At 42.6% G+C, this 20,655-nt stretch overlaps 1 protein-coding gene across 2 annotated transcripts; it reads left to right on the plus strand.

Moving 5' to 3' along the window:
- Positions 1–3,810: 3,810 nt before the first annotated feature.
- LOC123994525 (protein ADM2-like) lies at positions 3,811–20,530 on the plus strand. Of its 2 annotated transcripts, XM_046297224.1 has the most exons (3): positions 3,811–3,917; positions 4,246–4,499; positions 17,520–20,530. In XM_046297224.1, the coding sequence occupies exons 2-3, from the start codon at positions 4,402–4,404 to the stop codon at positions 17,956–17,958; spliced, it is 537 nt and encodes a 178-aa protein (XP_046153180.1). In that variant the 5' UTR covers positions 3,811–3,917; positions 4,246–4,401; the 3' UTR covers positions 17,959–20,530. The 2 variants fall into 2 exon arrangements, with proteins under 2 accessions (XP_046153180.1, XP_046153181.1); XM_046297225.1 differs by lacking the exon at positions 3,811–3,917 and having other exon boundaries at positions 3,936–4,499.
- The last annotated feature ends 125 nt before the right edge of the window (positions 20,531–20,655 follow it).

Consider the following 20,655-nt stretch of genomic DNA (forward strand, 5'->3'; position numbering starts at 1 on the left):
TCCAGAGTAGGAGATGTCTCATTTATTAGGGTCAGAACATCACAATGCTCTATGTAGCTATCATGTCATGTTTATAACATGCTTATAGATTGGTAATGTATGCTTTATGATATAATGTACATTTTTACCAAACACTGTAATAGGCTAGACCTGACTGATGCCTATTGAGGCCAAGAAGAAGGTGAGTTGACTTCCTGATTGGTTTACTGTGTCATTGTTATGAACCCCCCCCCTGGGAAAATAACACCACACCAGAGATTATTATAGATTATAGGGAGTGGATCCTTTAATTTCAGCCCAGGCTGGATTAGGCTGCTAGTGGCTATTACCTGTGTGGGCACTGATACTAATGTTATTATAATGATTATGAGAGACTAATTTAGGACTTCAAAACCTTCAACACTGCTGGAATAAACACAGTGACAACAGTGGAGGGGGAGAAATTGGGAAGTTGACAGAAGTCAGACTATTTGGCGAGTAATGGACATTGCTTATAAACACAATTCATAACAGAGTGGAGGGAGATAGAATTTCAAAATGTGGAAAACTGTCCGACTGATTTAACAAACAAAATGTATGTAATTCTTCAGTGGTGCTCTGTTTCAGACCTATATTATCTATATTTACTTTCCCCAGATCTATAGTTTATTAACCCAAGCTGAAGCTCAAGGGGGCTCTCCTAAACTGCGAGAGACACTCAACCTTTGGCAACACATTTGGTCTGTTTTCTCTGAAATAACGGTTGCATAACTATGTACAGTTGAAGTCGGAAGTTTACATACACTTAGGTTGGAGTCATTAAAACTCATTTTTCAAGCACTCCACAAATGTCTTGTTAACAAACTATAGTTTTGGCAAGTCGGTTAGGACATCTACTTTATGCATGACACAAGTAATTTTTTCAACAATTCTTTACAGACAGATTATTTCACTTAAAATTCACTGTATCACAATTCCAGTGGGTCAGAAGTTTACATACACTAAATTGACTGTGCCTTTAAACAGCTTGGAAAATTCCAGAAAATTATGCCACGGCTTGAGAAGCTTCTGATAGGCTAATTGACATAATTTGAGTCAATTGGAGGTGTACCTGTTGATGTATTTCAACGCCTTGGTCATTGTATTTTGTGTTTTTGTTATATGTTTGGGTAGGCCAGGGTGTGACATGGGTTTATATGTTGTTTTCATATTGGGGTTTGTAGTATTTGGGATCGCGGCTAATTAGGGGTGTTGTATAGGCTTGGTTGCCTGAGGCGATTCTCAATTAGAGTCAGGTGCTTGTCGTTGTCTCTGATTGGGAACCGTATTTAGGTAGCCTGAGTTCGCTTTGTATTTCGTGGGTGTTTGTACCTGTCTCTGTGTTGTAGTCACCAGATAGGCTGTAATTTAGTTTCTCGTTCCGTTCTGTTGTTTTGTATTTAGTATTCAGTTATTTTCATGTACCGCGTCTTCCTTCATTAAAGTCATGAGTAACCTACACACTGCATTTCGGTCCGACTCTCTTCATTCAACAGACGAACACCATTACACCTACCTTAAAACTCATGCCTCTTTGCTTGACATCATGGGAAAATCAAAATGAATCAGCCAAGACCTCAGAGACAAAGATTGGAGACCTCCACAAGTCTGGTTCATCCTTGGGAGCAATTTCCAAACACCTGAAAGTACCACGTTCATCTTTACAAACAATAGTACCCAAGTATTAACACCATCCGATCATGCAGCCCTCATACCGCTCAGGAAGGAGATGTGTTCTGTCTCCTAGAGATGAACATACTTTAGTGTGAAAAGTGCAAATCAATCCCAGAACAACAGCAAAGGACCTTGTGAAGATGCTGGAGGAAACAGGTGCAAAAGTATCTATATCCACAGTTAAACAAGTCCTATATCGACATAACTTGAAAGGCCGCTCAGCAAGGAAGAAGCCACTGCTCAAAAATCACCATGAAAAATCCAGACTGCGGTTTGCAACTGTACATGGGGACAAAGATCGTACTTTTTGGAGAAATGTCCTCCGGTCTGATCAAAATAAAATTTAACTGTTTGGCCATCATGACCATTGTTATGTTTGGAGGGAAAAGGGGGAGGCTTGCAAGCCGAAGAACACCATCCCAACCGTGAAGCACGGGGGTGGCAGCATCATGACGTGGGGGTGCTTTACTGCAAGAGGGACTGATGCACTTCACAAAATAGATATCATCACGAGGTAGGAAAATTACGTGAATATTTTGAAGCAACATCTCCAGACATCAGTCAGGAAGTTAAAGCTTGGTTGCAAATGGGTCTTCCAAATGGACAATGACCCCAAGCATACTTCCAAAGTTGTGGTGAAATGGCTTAAGGACAACAAAGTCAAGCTATTGGAGTGGCCATCACAAAGCCCTGACCTAAATCCAATAGAACATTTGTGGACAGAACTGAAAAAGCATGTGCGAGCAAGGAGGCTTACAAACCTGACTCAGTTACACCAGCTCTGTCAGGAGGAATTGGACAAAATTCACCCAACCTATTGTGGGAATCTTGTGGAAGGCTAGCCGTAATGCTTGACCCAAGTTAAACAATTTAAAGGCAATGCTACCAAATACTAATTGAGTGTATGTAAATAAAAGCTTAAATAAATAATTCTCTCTACTATTATTCTGACATTTCACATTATTAAAATAAAGTGGTGATCCTACCTGACCTAAGACAGGGAAGTTTTACTAGGATTAAATGTCAGGAATTGTGAAACACTGACTTTAATGTATTTGGCTAAGGTGTATGTTAACTTCTGACTTCAACTGTAACTCTCCTCTGTGTTTTGTGTGGATCAGGTATGTACATTATGACTATGCAGCCTAATTAATAAAACATGTCACAATCAGGATAGAGCACAGGTGTTCATGCTTGCTAAGCTCGGGAGACAATACAGACTCACCCACTTTCCCAACGGACACGGATTGAAATTATGACTCATGTGAGTCAGTTTTAGGATATACGAGTCTAAACATGTGACTGACACATCTACAACGCCGTAGTAAGGTTACTAAACACAAATGACAACATACTCATTGTATACAGGAGGAATATGTCCAAAACAAATTAGCTGCACGTGATCTTTGTAGCCCTGGTGGCATCAAGCTATATGATAGCTGTAACCACTCATTATCATAGGTCACATGGTACTCTTTGTGAGGTCATATTTCCTTATATTTCTGGAAAATGTAGGATAAATAAATGTTTGTGGCATAATCATGAAGCAATCTGTCAAATAGCTATGTATCAATAGCACATTTGGCAGTACTTAGAACGCGTAGACACCGGTGTGTGGCCAAAGGTATCTATACTTATCCCTCAGGCTTACTTGGTGTTGAAGGCAAAGATAAGAGGGAAGGGAAAGGGAGGGGGTGCAAAACGCGGGCTAGAAGTCTAAGAAAAGTATTTTGAGAATATGCCACCATTTGTTTGTATGGCATATAGTATGGGAAATTGTTAATAAAACAACATTTTGATCAATGGTTGGCATTAGCATGGATCTGTCATAAAATATATCTTAAATATGAATATCTATAACTAACAGAGCAAACATTGAACTCGTTTTCTTGGAAGTTCTTGGAAGGTCTTTGACCAGTCAAGCACCATCATCATTTTGGCATATCAGTTGGCATTTGCCACCAAAACCCACAAACTAAACGGCACACCTCAACATGCACACATACACGTCACATAGTAAATGAATAATACATTATCCGACCAATTCACGGAGCCTATCGGGTGCACCGGTGTAGAATGAGTCCCGCCCACTCAATATTTATACGCACAATGTCATCTCGCGCTCAACTTCAGAAGTTGAATTTGAGAACTTCATCTTGACCAACACTTGTTAGATCCGTGGGAAAACACTTCTGAATATTTATTTTCCGAAAATCCTCATATACGTAAGATATTACTAATATTCATAAAATGTACTATTTTATATGAGTTATTATAGTTATAATTTGAAATTCAATATCATCTTTGTGTAAAATATGAAAAAATGCGTGTAGCTGGATATATTTTTTTATATATTTGCTTTAGTGCTTGAGGTTTCTTTTTGCATAGCTTTCAATTGGAAACACATAGAGTGGTTCGTACACTTTGTATGCATGATTAGGCTACTGAATAGTGAGTGAATAATTCACTTACAGGTGTCCCACAGGTACTATTGATCAAATTAGACCATTTATTTACTTTTCTTTACTTTTTTAATTTGTCTGTTTATCACAGGATTATTTGACTGTCTCGCGCATTGTTGCCTGGATATCAGTACTAGCCTAAATACCAAAACCTTTGGGAATTTTTCTTCCCCGGGAGTTGAACATCGTCCAGGTGGTTTGGGAACACCCTCCTTCCCAAGGGGTGTGTGTGAGAACTCGTCCCGAGATGCGTTCACTTCTGCCGGTTACTGTGTATTGCATCAGCCTACTCTCCCTCCAGCAGCTCCTGGCTCTCCCGGCCGCAGACCGTCTGGAGAGAAACAGGTAAGAAGAAAGACATTAAATTACCTTCCTATATTGAACGTGCGTTCCAGTTCCTTCTCTTTCCCTTTCTAAGAGTGATCCTTTCTGGAAGTGATGATTATTGAACAGAAATGTTCTTCTGGAGAGCTTATTGGATATATAAAAGCTGATGCTATTTCAATAGGAAATCTGGAGGTCTAATTCAAATATAGGCTACATGTAGTCGTATTTTATTCCAGGATTCGGAAAATACAGTGATGAATGAGATGCATTATTATGAATTTGGTTATTCTCGAATGTCCAATGATTTTGCCGGTGTTTGGTGAATTGACGCGCGACTTTTATTAGCCTACTGTTTTTTTAAAATTAAATCACACTGTCAAACCCCAAACCGGTTGAACCACTTATTGAATCATGTCGAGGTTTATGGCATAAAGTACGCTGAAGTTTTTGTTCAGTCAGGCCGGGTGTTGTGTCGGGGAGATTGGCCCTCAAGGTCAGAGCGAGGCAGACGTGATACAGTGAACGTGCGTTCCTGCTCGGATAACCTGGGGTCTCTGTAGTTATAATATGACCATGTGGAAAAGTTTGAGGGGAATTCGTGTTTTTAGAATGGATTGAGAGTCCATCCATGCGCTCATTGCGCAGTCTCTCGTTTGCACTGCTCTCTCCATTGGCTCGGTCTGTTATGGGATTTAAACACTTGTGTTGGCTCAAAGTTCATGATAGTGTAGGCTAACGAGCGCTATGTTATCCATCATCACTACGTTGAAAAATGGGAACCATGATGATATTACAAATGTATTCCATCTGCATAATAAAGCGTACTCATCAGAATTTGTGTTCTTATATGATGCAACTGAATTTAGTCCAAAAACTCCAAATGCAACTAATGGGACAGAGGACAATACGACCGTCATTGCATCATATTTTTTCACACTGCGCTATAAACACATATGCTCAGGTTAGGCGCGTTATTAAAGACCGTTCAGTATTTGATTTATATATTACCGATGTAGATAAATGTTACATCCAATCTGTCCGTATTCATGAAATACTTCCGTACAGTTCGTTATAGGTCCCTAAACGAAAGTGCTAGCTACTTGCGTCAGTGTTCAAAGTCAAGATTTATTGCGCCAAACCATCTACTTTATCTTATACACATGTGACTATATGTTGGAATGCAACAGATATATGGTTGTGTGTTTGTCTTACCAATTAAGTTTGGTTTTAGTAATTTGTTCAGACAAATGTATGGTCCTTAAGTTAACTGTTTTTTCCACCTCTGCTATCATATGTCCCACATTAGGTCATATTCCTAACACAGCAGTATATATGACCTCATGTGGGACATATGATAGCAGAGGTGGAAAAAACAGTCCTCCTCATGTTGGCATTTGCTGAATTCCCCCCAAATTTCAGGCACTGTAATACTGTAATGAGTGGTATTTTCCCACTCTGCTATTCTTCTATGTATGACATGGTAGTAAAATCCCAAGATTACAGGGAATTGGTCAACAATACCCACACACACGTACACGCGCGCACGCACACACGCACACACACACACACACACACACACACACACACACACACACACACACACACACACACACACACACACACACACACACACACACACACACACACACACACACACACACACACACACACACACACACACACACACTGCCCTCCTATTTCATTGGGTGGGCAGACGTGCCTGTTCAAAGTGAAGGAGAAGTGCACTAGTGAAGACTCCAGTCTCTGGTGTGTTTTAGTGCAGTGAGAACTAGAGCGGAGGGTAGAGTCAGTGTCTGCATGCCCTCTTCTGGTGGGAGACTGACAGGAACCAGGACCCTGTCAATGAGAGAAACCAATTAAAACAGATGATTACCTTCACCAAGAGCCATGCCTTTACATGGAAATCTGGGATGTTCAAAGCTGTTAGTCATTTTTGGGGGGCAAATTAAGTAAGGCACTTGGTTGTATCTAGTTGTTCTTCTAATGTGGGTTAGCGCTGTAGGACACACTGACACGTCCCCAAAAATGTCCATGAGTTGTGTTGTTGGTCTGGTAACTCAGACATGATCAACCAAGGGATCTGAAGATGATCATTTTTGTTGGAGACTTATTCATATTATTACTAGGTCAGTGACACCACTGTTATCTTGCTTTATACAGTGCCTTTGGAAAGTATTCAGACCCCTTGACTTTTTCCACATTTTGTTAGGTTACAGCCTTATTCTAAAATGTATTAAATATTTTTCCCTCATCAATCTACACACAATACCCCATAATGACAAAGCAAAAACAGGTTTTTAGACATTTTTGCAAATGTATAAAAAACAGACATATTACATTTACATAAGTATTCCTACCCTTTACTGAGTACTTCGTTGAAGCACCTTTGGCAGCGGTTACAGCCTTGAGTCTTCTTGAGTATGAAACTACTAGCTTGGCATGCCTGTATTTGGGGACTTTCTCCCATTCTTCTATGCAGACCCTCTCAAGCTCTGTCAGGTTGGATGAGAAGCATTGCTGCACAGCTACAGTTGAAGTCGGAAGTTTACATCCACTTAGGTTGGGGTCATTAAAACTCATTTTTCAACCACTCCACAAATGTCTTGTTAACAAACTATAGTTTTGGCAAGTCGGTTAGGACATCTACGTTGTGCATGACATAAGTAATTTTTCCAACAATTGTTTACAGACAGATTATTTAACTTATAATTCACTGTATCACAATTCCAGTGGGTCAGAAGTTTACATACACTAAATTGACTGTGCCTTTAAACAGCTTGGAAAACTGCAGAAAATTATGTCATGGCTTTAGAGGTTTCTGATAGGCTAATTGACATAATTTGAGTCATTTGGAGGTGTACCTGTGCTTGACATCATGGGAAAATCAAAAGAAATCAGCCAAGACCTCAGAAAAAAACAATTGTAGACCTCCACAAGTCTGGTTCATCCTCTGGAGCAATTTCCAAATGCCTGAAGGTACCACGTTCATCTAAACAAACAATAGTACGCAAGTATAAACACCATGGGACCACGCAGCCATGATACCACTCAGGAAGGAGATGCATTCTGTCTCCTAGAGATGAACGTACTTTAGTGCGAAAAGTGCAAATCAGAACAACAGTAATGGACCATGAGAAGATGCTGGAGGAAACAGGTACAAAAGTATCTATATCCACAGTAAAACAACGAGTCCTATATCGACATAACCTGAATGGCGGCTCAGCAAGGAAGAAGCCACTGCTCAAAAACCACCATAAAAAAGCCAGACTGCGGTTTGCAACTGCACATGGGGACAAAGATCGTACATTTTGGAGAAATGTCCTCTGGTCTGATGAAACAGAAATAGAACTGCTTGGCCATCATGACCAACGTTATGTTTGGAGGAAAAAGGGGGAGGCCTGCAAGCCGAAGAACAACATCCCAACCGTGAAGCACAGGGGTGGCAGCATCATGTTATGGGGGTGCTTTGCTGCAGGAGGGACTGGTGCACTTCACAAAAGAGATGGCATCATGAGGTAGGAAAACGATGTGGATATATTGAAGCAACATTTCAAGACATCAGTCAGGAAGTTAAAGCTTGATTGCAAATGGGTCTTCCAAATGGACAATGACCTCAAGCACACTTCCAAAGTTGTGGCAAAATGTCTTAAGGACAACATTGTCAAAGTATTGGAGTGGTCATCACAAAGCCCTGACCTAAATCCTATAAAAATTGTGTGGGCAGAACTGAAAAAGCTTGTGCGAGCAAGGAGGCCTACAAACCTGACTCAGTTAAACCAGCTCTGTCAGGAAGAATGGGCCAAAATTCACCCAACTTATTGTGGGAAGCTTGTGGAAGGCTACCCAAACCGTTTGACCCAAGTTAAACAATTTAAAGGCAATGCTACCAAATTCTAATTGAGTGTATGTACATTTCTGACCCACTGGGAATGTGATGAAAGCTGAAATAAATCATTCTCTCTACTATTATTCTGACATTTCACATTCTTAAAATAAAGTGCTGATCCTAACTGACCTAAGTCAGGGAATTTGTAGTCTGATTAAATGTCAGCAATTGTGAAAAACTGAGTTTAAATGTATTTGGCTAAGGTGTATGTAAACTTCTGACTTAAACTGTATTTTCACGTCTCTCCAGAGATGTTAGAATAGGTTCAAGCCCGGGCTCTGGCTAGGCCAATCAATAACATTCAGAGACTTGTCCTGAAGCAACTCCTGCATTGTCTTGGCTGTCTCCTTAGGGTTGTTGTCCTGTTGGAAGGTGAACCTTCGCCCCAGTCTGAGATCCTTAGCGCTCTGGAGCAGGCTTTCATCAAGGATCTGTACTTTGCTCCGTTCATCTTTTCCTTGATCCTGACGTGTCTCCCAGTCCCTGCCGCTGAAAAACATCCCCACAGCATGATGCTGCCACCACCATGCTTCACCGTAGGGATGGTGCCAGGTTTCCACCAGGCGTGATGCTTGGCATTCAGGCCAAAAAAGTTCTGCTGACATGCATCCATGAATGGACTGGCAAGTCATTATGACCTATATTTGAGGTTATTGACTTCTGAGTATGTGGAAAAAGAGGGTTGTTTTTACCCTGCATGGCCTAGATTGGCAGGGCTGATAGATTGGCAGGGCTGAGATGGAACAACAGTCTCCATATAAGGTAACCCTATTCTGACAGGAGGGCCCCTACGCTGGAGGTTCGGACTTAGCTCAACAACCTCTGTCTACAGGTGTGTGTATGTGTGTGTGTGTGTGTGCATGCGTGTGTGCCTGTGTGTCTGCTCATAGGCAAACACCTGCCGCTGAAATCAAATCGAAGTAAGGGGAAGCATGACTCAAACGCCTCTGTTTATTTCAGACAGAGCTCCCAGCAGGGATGGGCTATTTCTGCTTCCCAGTGGTTTTTATGATTTTAATCTCTCAGAACTAACTTCCCATTTAAAACAGCAGGGGCAGAATTCATGGGTAATGGTGGATATGATTGTGGTTGCAGCAGTGCTCTCTATCAGTGTATTTGAGTGAACACGGCAGCTTTTCATAAAACAAACAGTTCAATAAGAGTGAGTCTGTTTGTCTTGTCCAAGCTGTGGCTGTGTGAGGGGTTATCATTCCTAGAAATCCCCTCGGGATGTTCCCTTGGTGATGGAAGGGCGATTCATAATGTCCTCTCTCTTTTTTTCTCACTTTCTCTCTAATTCTGGTTTCTCTCTCTGCCTTTTTCCCTTCTTTTATCTATTTATTTACTCAGTAAATGTCCAACTTTTTCTTCCTTCCATACCAAACGCGCTGTTCTTCCCATCACACATGATGATCCCATCACAGGCCTCATCGCTCCTCTCATTCCCCTTTTCAGACTGAGGTGTGATGGGTGCGTTTGCTGTACCGATAAAGTGCTCGATGTCCTGATCATGGACGGCCCGCGGGGCTTTGTGTTTTGACACCCTTGCTCTCGGCCATTCACAATACATACTATACCCTTCATTTTACATACAGTAACAGCTTGAGAGAAAATAGAGGCAAACCACAAGGTACTGTAAATATGGCTTTAGAGACGAAGCAGTTTTAGGTTGTGGATTCCAGCTGTGGGGTGCAGGGCGCCCCAGACAGAGGCATGTTACTGGAGCTGATGTGCTGTAATGTGCTTGTTGTCATGATGACCCACTACTTCCACACAGTCTGGGACAGAGGTCAATGATATGACATGTCAGACATCCCAGACAGGATGAACACAGTTTGTGTATTGAGCGCGTGTGGGAGGGTAAAGTATATTCTCTTTAGAAAGAGGGACTGTGTAAGTGTAGACTACTGCTCTGGCTGTGTGTATTTGAGTCTGTGTATATTTGAGTCTGTGTGTATTGTGGTCGTGAATTTGCTCAGGAAAACAATATTTTTCCCGTCTGTCCATCCTCCTCCTAAATCATGAACTCCCTCTGCCACCCCATATGGGGAAAGTGTCATGGCCAGGACCCCTGCATGCAATTCAGACGTCAACACCCATCCATTGTCCAAACACAATATTTACCCCAGAAACAGGCACATTGCATCATCATCCACCTCCCAGAGGACCTACTGTTGCATCCATTAGATGGTGATAGATTGTATAACTCTATATACAATAACTTTATTTAGATTTATAGACAAGCTTATACAATATCAAAGACGTAACATGAACATTACCTTGACTAATATGGCTCATAAACACTTCAACTTTACTCCAGTTATCTCTTTTATGTACTTAAATACACTTTGCGTGCCTCACAGTCTGATATAACCCTGGCTGGCCCTGTAGATTGCTCTGTGAGAGGCAGTATGTATGGCTCTGAGGTTAGACCTCTGCTCTGAGTACGTTTGGCTGCTCTGATGTGGCCCACACTGTAAACACAGGTCTGGACTGGCAATGTATGGAGATGTAATGTATCTACCATATAAACACTGCCATGACCCTCCCTCCCTCTCACCCACTCTCTCTCTTTCTCCTTCTCTCTCCATGGGAGTCATTATGACTAGGCCTAAATAAGAGGGGGAACCAGTCTCCCACCAGGCAGCTCAGAATTCCACAGTGGATTAGTGGCTAAGACCTAAATTCCACCGTCCACATCCATAAAGAAAATGCTTCCACTCTGCACTGAAAGCCTGACCATGGCAAAAGGCTTGTGTGCTTGTGTGCTTGTGTGCGTGTGTGCTTGTGTGCTTGTGTGCTTGTGTGCGTGTGTGCTTGTGTGCGTGTGTGCGTGTGTGCGTGTGTGCGTGTGTGCGTGTGTGCGCGTGTGCGCGTGCGTGCGTGCGTGCGTGCGTGCGTGCGTGCGCAGGCATTGGAGATGTCACAATACCAGTATCGAGATACTATGATACCAGATTTTCCACAGCAAAAAATAAAACACGATGTCTGTCTGTCTGTCTGTCTGTTAGTGTTAAAGAAAGAACACAGGATAAAGGCTGAAGAATGAACACAGATTGAGGTCTGAGGAGAGGACTAAACTCGTTTCATGTTCTATTGGTGGTTGAGGAAAATGTAGGTGTTATTCTAGCTAAGTACAGTCATTTGTAGTGTGGATGGATGCCTACAATACCGATGGAGATCAGGCCTCAATCAGGAGTCAGCACTGCAGCTGTGAGTGGCCGCCTCAGTACAATTGGAACGTGGAACTGCAACCACTGTATAGTCTGAAGTCCGTCTCCCAATTCCCAAACCACTCCACACTTAAGTCTGCTGAGGGGAACAAGAGAGAACAGTGGATATGTGGCAGTCGTTCTTTCAAGCCGTGGACTTTAGCAACTGAGTACACTTTCACCCAACGCAGTACATGATGAGGAAAGTGCTAAATCAACCCTCAGCACGTACTTATCATCAATACAAGAGGTTATAAAACCACCAACGCATGGAGAACAAGCGGCAGCAATGGTTCATTCACAAATAAATCGCCTTTTGCTTATTTCTGTCTCCTTACTGAGAACACAATCTGTCCTCTGTTAGCTGCATGGCGCCTGGCGAGGATTATGTATGAATGTGCCACATTTACTGCTGATTAAGGCAGCCCATGGTAGGCTCCAGCCCCCTGGGTATAAGCATGTATGAAGGGTCTGGTACTGGCCAAGGCTTACCCCTCTCTGAGGGGGCCTTACTGGGGCAGAAGAGGGCATCAGGCTGGGGCTGGTGGAACATCAGCGATTTAAATTTGTATCACAAACAATGTTTGAGAAAATCATGATAAAAGTATCCACTTTAGGCCCTTTTTAGACCTATACTGTACATGCCTCCTATAAGACCCTATGATCCGTGAACTGTACGTGATACAGACAACATCTTGGTGTCATTATATTCTTATAGTGTGTTTTAAAATATGGAGTAGGTCTAGATTCTGAAATAAAAATAATCACATTCATTTATTCAACATTCAAATATTAATATCTCCAAACTACCCTTTTTGGTTTGGTTTATTTTAAGCCATTTTTTGAACAATATATATAAGTACATTACATTTCCAGGGTGGGCTCTGCTAATTCTGAAGGTGTGATCATTTTATTTTTTATTTTTTTTATTTCACCTTTATTTAACCAGGTAGGCTAGTTGAGAACAAGTTCTCATTTGCAACTGCGACCTGGACAAAATAAAGCATAGCAGTGTGAACAGACAACACAGAGTTACACATGGAGTAAACAATTAACAAGTCAATAACACAGTAGAAAAAAAAAATGGGCAGTCTATATACAATGTGTGCAAAAGGCATGAGGAGGTAGGCGAATAATACAATTTTATGAGCACCACCAACACAGTGAATGGGAAAATGGATTCAAAGGGAACTCACTCTGCTGGTGATTTGCTGAATGTGATTGGTTAATGACCTATCATGTCAATTTATATGTATAAAATGGGTCATATCATTAAAAGTACCAGAGAGCCCACTCTGGAAATGTTACGTGTTTGAAGACAGACTCTAAAAAGGATAGTTTTGAGATTAATATTAATATTTTTTATGTTGAATAAAGTATTGTGAAAATGGGTATTTCAGAGAGAACACTATAAGGAGTATAATGACAGATGTTGTCTGTATTATGTACCGTTCACAGACCAGAGAGTCTTATAGGAGGTATGTATACTAAAAAGAGTATAAAATGGTTAGTTTCATCATGATTTTCCCCCCAAAAATGGCTTGTGATAGAAATGAAGAAAAAAAAACTACATGTTAAACACCCTTCCACCCAATCATGTTTCTATGTGAGAATTGTCAGAACAGTTTGAGACACCTAATTGCTCCTGTAAGTTGCTCTGGATATGACTAAATGACTCAAATGTAAATACCAAATATATTTCCCGCTCCTGCTGGCGTGGAATCACCCTTGTTGTGGTGGTTCCACTGGTGGGTCTCAGTTGTGATTCCAGACCTCAGTGGCACAACTTGCGCCGAAGTCGGTCCCTCTCCTTGTACGGGCGGAGTTCGGTGGTCGACGTCACCGGCTTTCTAGCCATCGCAATCCACTTTTACATTTCCATTTGTTTTGTCTTTGTTTTCTACAAACCTGGTTTCTATTCCCCAATTACATGTTCATTATTTAACCCTCTGTTTCCCCCATGTTTGGTGTGCGTGTTTGTTTATTATGTTCATGTTGATTCTATACAGTATGGCTGGTATTTACGAGTGACTAGTATTTTCACACACCTTTTGTATTTGTTTTATACTGGTGCAGTTCGTGGATTAAACTACCTTGTACACTCATCTCTGCTCTCTTGTGCCTGATTCCATGCACCAGTTACCCATAGCCTGACACTCAGTCTAAACTGTGGGATTAATATTAAAGAATAAGACCACACTGTAGCACAAAGGAGTTGGGATCAGCTTACCCTTTTATCGAACCCTCAAATCCCCCCTTCCTCCACCCGTTCCCCAAGCTAAGTGACTTTTAGCTTAATGCCCTCCGATGAAAATGGGAATTTTACAGAACAAGTAGGTGGATTTGTTACCAATATATTTTTTTAAATAATCTTCCACAGATCAGATGGTGCTGAAAATGAGTGTTGAGTGAGTGAATGTTTCTAAAAATGTGAAGCTTTGATATCTTTGATCCTCTGCCAATCACAAAGACCTCCATTACTGTCCATTTGCAGGATTACTTTCTCAATAGCCAAATTAGACAGGGCTGTCAGATCAGATGTGATCCAGTGAGAGAGTTCTCACGTTGGGCCGGGCTACAGTACATGGTGCTGCTGCCTTCTCCTGGCTGTGGGCTAGAACACGGTGGCCAAAAGGATTATTGTGGGATCAGAAGAACTGGAAACTGGAGAGGAGCATGTGCACTGGGCACACAGTTACACCTCCGGTCCAAAGTCTTTGGCCAAAACACTCCCCTCAGATCCATCCGATCCCTCTGGCACAGACACATACAAATGAGTTCTGGCTGGCCCAAGGGACAAGACAGACAAGTTAACACTTGCTTGTGAAGCCATTATATAAAAGCTAAGGGCATCAGGGTCAGGTGAAGGTAAATCGGTCAGGTCAGATGGTGTAACAGAGAAGAGAGGAGGACAAAAGGACATGCCACGAACTCCCTAGGTGGGAGGTGAACCCCACAGAAACCCAAACACATTTAACCTCCTTTAAACAGCAGATTTGCTCTTTCTTTCTTTTTTCTCCCGCTCCGCCCCCCTCCAGTTACAAATTCTCCAAGAGAATTGTTTTTTTAACTACATCACAGGGTCTTTATGGCTGTCTGCCAGCCCAGAATAGCCTGACTAGCGAAGCAGCCATCGTCTACTGCGTTGGGTCGGGCTCGGGGCGGCATGGTGTGTTATGGGAGTTCCAGCGCTGAGTGTGCCACAAAGTCCACTACTGCTCCACTAGGGGTGGATGAGGGCATTTGCCACCCAACAGGGGGTTAAATGGGTATTATAAACACACACAAGCACACACACAAACGACTTGGTCGATGGGGGGGATTGGGACTGACACGTTGTCTTAGGCAGCAGGTAGACTAGCGGTTAGAGTGTTGGGCCACTAACCGAAAGGTCGCTGGTTTAAATGCCTGAGTTGACAAGGTGGAAAAACTGTTGATGTGCTCTTGCGCAAGGCACTTAATCCTAATTTGCTCCAGGGGAACCGTACTACTATGGCTGACCCTGTAAAACAACACACTTGACTGCTCCTATCTGGTGTACAATAAAACACAACATTTCTTTTACCTAGGCAGGTCAGTTAAGAACAAGTTCTTATTTTCAATGACAGCCTAGGAACAGTGAGTTAACTGCCTTGTTCAGGCACAGAACAACAGATTTGTACCTTGGGGATTCGAACTTGCAACCTTTTGATTACTAGTCCAATGCTCTAACCGCTAGGCTACCCTGCCGCCCCGTGACTATGTAGCTGGGTATAGCACACCCACTAATCACAGACGTCAATTCAACATCTATTCCATGTTAGTTACACGTCATTTCAAACAACGTTTATTCAACCAGTGTGTGCTCAGTGGGCATTGTTTGGTACTGTCAGTCTACACACCCCATCAGTCCTGTTTTTGTCCAGGGACTCCCAAAGGAAGCTGTTCTGGAGCTGTTTTACCTCTGTTTTGTTTATTCACCATCTCTTCTTTCCAAACGGATTAAGTTTCCTCCTTCCTCCTGTGTGAGAAACACATTTTCCACCATGGATTCCAAACACAAAAGAAGAATGAGCCTGAACAGAAGATTGTATTTCAGCCTTTTTGTGTACAGAAAGGTCAACTAAATAAAAATGTACTGTAATGTATATAGACGATCCAAATCTCTATAGCAACCACATTGCAGTATTTATGCGGTATATAAACGTAGCTTTTCCATGCAATCAAATACAATTTGTGCCTGTCTGGCACAGAAGGTGGGTGTGACTTGGCCATGGCCTGGCCACAGAAGAACAGAGCTGAATGACTAGGTGCTCCTGGAAATAGTGCTCCCTCTGCACTACCACAGTGGTTACCAGTGACACCCACCATCACCAGGCACCAGGGCCCTGCCCTGTACGGGCAAACAGGCTGGATGGCAGGGATACAGACACAGGTGGTGGCAAAGCTCATTCAGTGTTTTCTTTGTGTTGGAACTCTGTGTACATGTCAAATATAGCTACCTTGAAACTTTCACTGACTGACCACTCATGGTGCTGTTGCTGGAATAGCACTATATTTTTGCGTGTAAAGTAGCTAGATTGGCTAGTTACATTGGGCTTCAAGCCCACAACACACCAGAAAACTCAGTTTTATGTTAAATTGGTTGAACAAACCCATAAATGCTCAAAGTCAGGTTGGTAGTCTGTAGAATTTTGACCATTAACAACATGTTTGGCCAAGGCACTGAACACATTAACTAAGAGACCGCCTTGAGGAGGCACAGAAGGGTTTGGAACCCTGTTCATTAATATAGCCACTTCTCGCTGTGTCTGTACAGAGATTGGTTGGTTACCACTTGCATATTGGCGTTCTACAGTAGGCCTACCCTGTTATTTCTCACAATCCAGTCAGCGTTTCACGAGGAGAACGGTGCTCTTTTTATAATTACGCTGTATGCCAACTATCATTACTGCTTCTTCTAAAGAGCAGTTGGAAGCCGGTCAGAACCTGAAAAGCTGTGGAAATGTTTCTGTGTCTCTTTAAAATGGAAAAAGGATACAAAAGGGAGGTTTTTTCTTTCTTGTTCTAACTTTATCATGGGAGGACATTTAACACACAAAAGTCATACTTACTACTAAAAAGAATTGAGGCTTGATATACCCACTGGCGCCATTTTGAGAATTGAATTCCCGACTCACTGTGGCCGGTGCTTCGTCAATATGACTTCCGCCAGGTAAAATCCTCTACCTATTTATAGCATCTGTAACAAACGAAGACACAGAGACACAAATTCGAGCCCTCTGAGCAAACACACCCACAACAGTTCAGAGAAAAGAATCCCCAGTGCCAAGTTTGAGTTGAGCAGCCAGTGGCATCATCAAGATGAGAACAGATGGCAGGGCCTCCTCCTCCTCAGCACTAAAGCCAGAGTCAATCTGAGATGTGTTTGCTAAACAGGCTCCTCCTGAAACTTGGGGATGTCTCTTTCCTGTGGACACTTGCCACAGTTTGCTCTGTTCATTAGCCTTCCCTCTCTTGAGTGAGTAGTCAGTAAATCTCCAGAGCCACTCTGTCTGTTTGCTTTAGCTGAGGCGGACATGGAGTCTCAATAGTTTTGACATCCAGTATGTTGATATTACCATAATAAATTAACAGCAGCCAGGTCCCCATGCTGTTTTGTTCCTGTGCTGAAAGGCCATTAGTCTTCTAAAATGCATTAAGACAGGATGGTGACACATCAACCCTCACTATGCCCATTCCATTTGTAACATTTACTGTCAGTGTGTGTTGACATAAAATGCTGTTGGAAGTGTGCTTCACATCAGTCTGAGAATAACTAGGCCAGTTCTAAAATTACTTCTCTGATTCAATGGTCAGCATTGACCCAGAGTGGAAAGATACAGACATCAATCTTAACGACACAAGATCTGAACTCTGAACCTTTTCCTGTGTTCCCAGGTTGGAGCTGCTTAAGAAGCTTCATGCGCTGAGAGAGGAGGAGATCTTCACTCCAGAAACTGGCACCGAACTCGCCAGCCCAACAGACTCCAGCCCTTCATCAGACCTCCAGCCCTCCATCAGATCTCCAAAATGGCTGCCTGGCTACCTCCGCAGAGACACACCACCCACTGTCATGAACACAGCCCATCTTGAACCTCTGGTACGTGTGAGGCTTGAGGAGGGCTTGGAGCCCCAACGGACAGGGTCAAGAGGTCGTCGCCAGGCCCAATCAGGGTCCCGGGGGGGTCACCACCACCCCCAGCTGATGAGAGTGGGGTGCGCCCTGGGAACCTGCCAGGTTCAGAACCTCAGCCACCGGCTCTATCAGCTGATTGGCCAGAGTGGACGGGAAGACTCCTCCCCCATTAACCCCCGGAGTCCGCATAGTTACGGATGAGCGACTGACAGATACTTCTCCCTCTCTTCTCTGAAAACATCAACACCCCAGCAAACTTCTATCTATAGACATGTATCTCTATTTTATGTATCACAGATAGCCTTTGCATTAGTATTAGATGTAGTCCACACCATTTTTAGATCCTGAAATGACAATTTCTGTACTTTTTGAATGACATTTGCCTTACTCCTCTGTACACCTCAAAAACGCAACATGCTGTTTAAGAAAAGGAATCTGACATGAATGAAAGCCTCTTAGTTGACGCTCCCCACCACCAACCACCCCTGGGAACGAATACCTGTCACCCAGAAATACTCTGAACATTTGGGTCTCGTCAAAGTCTCTGTGTTTTTCCCGGCCTCCTGACTAGTCAAAGAGCTGCAAGGGGCTCCGTTTGACTTCCTAATCCTGTTAATGTAAGAATAAATGCTCCCGTCCACCGGTCTTTCTACTTAACACAAGCCAACGCAACTGGACGTGTCTGTATAAGGCCTGATGACCTCCACAGCAGCAGTTAGCTCTGGCCCCATTGATCAAACACTTAAGCCTCTCATGTGGATTTCTACCAGGGCTAGGATCAGATCCCTGTCAGAGGGAATATATTCCTGAAGACCCGTCAAAACGACCCAATGAACCCTTTTACCCCACGCTAAACCCTGCCCCCTTAGATCTGCCAGGACAATTTGAGGGACCATGTTTGACATATCTGGGTTAATCCTCTGATTTACAGACCACCAGCAACCATTTGTGGGCAGACACTGACCTTATAGACACAGACACTGACCTTACAGACACAGACACTGACCTTACAGACAAGAACCTACTGTCCTCTCTCTTCTGCAGCCAATGATGTTCCCGACAGAAGCGGTCTGTGGTTCTGTGAAGTATATGTTTCAACAGACCACAGCCTTGACAGCCGCATTCAGCCACCATAGTCAAGTTCAGCAGTGGCTGGATGGAGTTCCGCTTCTGGACTCGTCTAGTAGAGACTGTTTATAGAAAGAGAAAGAAGAGAGTACACATTTCAATGACTCAGTTCCTACACAAGATGGAGGTTTTCAATGTTTTTATTATGAATCATTGCGGACCTATTTCAGCGGTGAGATCTATTGGTTGGCTCGTGAACACAGTGAACACTCCCGCTGCCCTTATCTCAGGGTCTGAGTGGGGATATTATCCCCTTCATGTGATTCTTAAGTTCTCCCACTAAGTCTCGACTTTATGTTTACGGCAATTTAACCAATCAGACCTAATCTCTTTAGTAGTGCCGCAATGGTGGCGAGGTGGTACACATCGTCCGCTGTATTTATAAACAAAATCAACTTTGACTGTGCCTTGCCTTGCCCATTGGACCGTATAACTACTAGCTAAAGCATCACAAGTTGCCAACCCAAACCCAAAATCTGCCACTTGCAGTACTGCCTAGGAATATTGAGAGGCTTACTTTGTCATTATCAATAATAATCCGGTCAGTTATGATCCTAATACTGCTAGTAGTTTAGTGTGTACACAACAATACTTTACGTTGTATGCTTGTAGTGTGTCAAATGAGTCCAAATTAGCACAGAGTCAACAGCAAAGTTCTCTGCTGTTACATTGTGGCTTTGTAATGACAGACCACGGATACCAAAAGTAAGGGAGCCAGAGTGCCACATTTTAAATCTGGATACGAAATACGGTAAAAAAATATATATGCCCCTAGATTCCCTTGTTATAACTGTCTCTGAAATGGTGGGCGGATGCCCTCAGTAAAAATAACCAAAAACAACCTCAACTCAGCAAGCCATGAAAAAACTAGCCCAACCTTCAAAAGGTGCAGAGCCTGTCGATCTGAAAAAAACAAGCCACAACATCTCCATGACATCTTTAATACCCATAATAATCATGCGGCCTGCCTCTTTGAAACACATTCAAATGTTTCATTGTCTCAATGTCAGAGGATTAGAATAGTTTAAATCATCCTCAACGTTCAGACTATTAGTTTTCCAATAACTTTGATCCGAACTTGCTGATGTTGCTATTATTGCTGTTAGAAACCAGGTCAGCAATAAGTCATACATTCATGTATTTATGACTATGACTATGTAACTATTAGGTTACTGTGTCGTAATTAAACAGTCACAGGAGTACCCAAAATGAGCTTAGAGTCTTTTAGGGTCCAGGTTTTTACTGTTTTGTTTTGACCACAGCGTTGCCTAAATGAAATCATTCTATAACTAATTAAGTTAGTTGGGCAAGTGGTTTAAATTCACCAAATATCTGACAATACTTGACAGTCATTTAGTTTTTTTGTGATCTACTTTAGTGATCATACTTTAGTGTGGTATCTATCCATATCCCCCTTTCATTTTGTTTGACATATTTTTGTCTTTTTGGACCGGATCACCATAATTAAAACGGGGTTTTTATTTTATTTTAGATTTAGCTCATTTAATCGTGGAGTGATTCTCTGTCTCACTCTCTCTATCTCACCATCTCTCCCTCTACCACTCTCTCTATCTCACCATCTCTCCCTCTACCACTCTCTCTATCTCACCATCTCTCCCTCTACCACTCTCTCTATCTCACCATCTCTCCCTCTACCACTCTCTCTATCTCACCATCTCTCCCTCTACCACTCTCTCTATCTCACCATCTCTCCCTCTACCACTCTCTCTATCTCACCATCTCTCCCTCTACCACTCTCTCTATCTCACC

Source organism: Oncorhynchus gorbuscha, linkage group LG14 (genome assembly GCF_021184085.1).
Source record: "Oncorhynchus gorbuscha isolate QuinsamMale2020 ecotype Even-year linkage group LG14, OgorEven_v1.0, whole genome shotgun sequence".
Taxonomy (NCBI): Eukaryota; Metazoa; Chordata; class Actinopteri; order Salmoniformes; family Salmonidae; genus Oncorhynchus; species Oncorhynchus gorbuscha.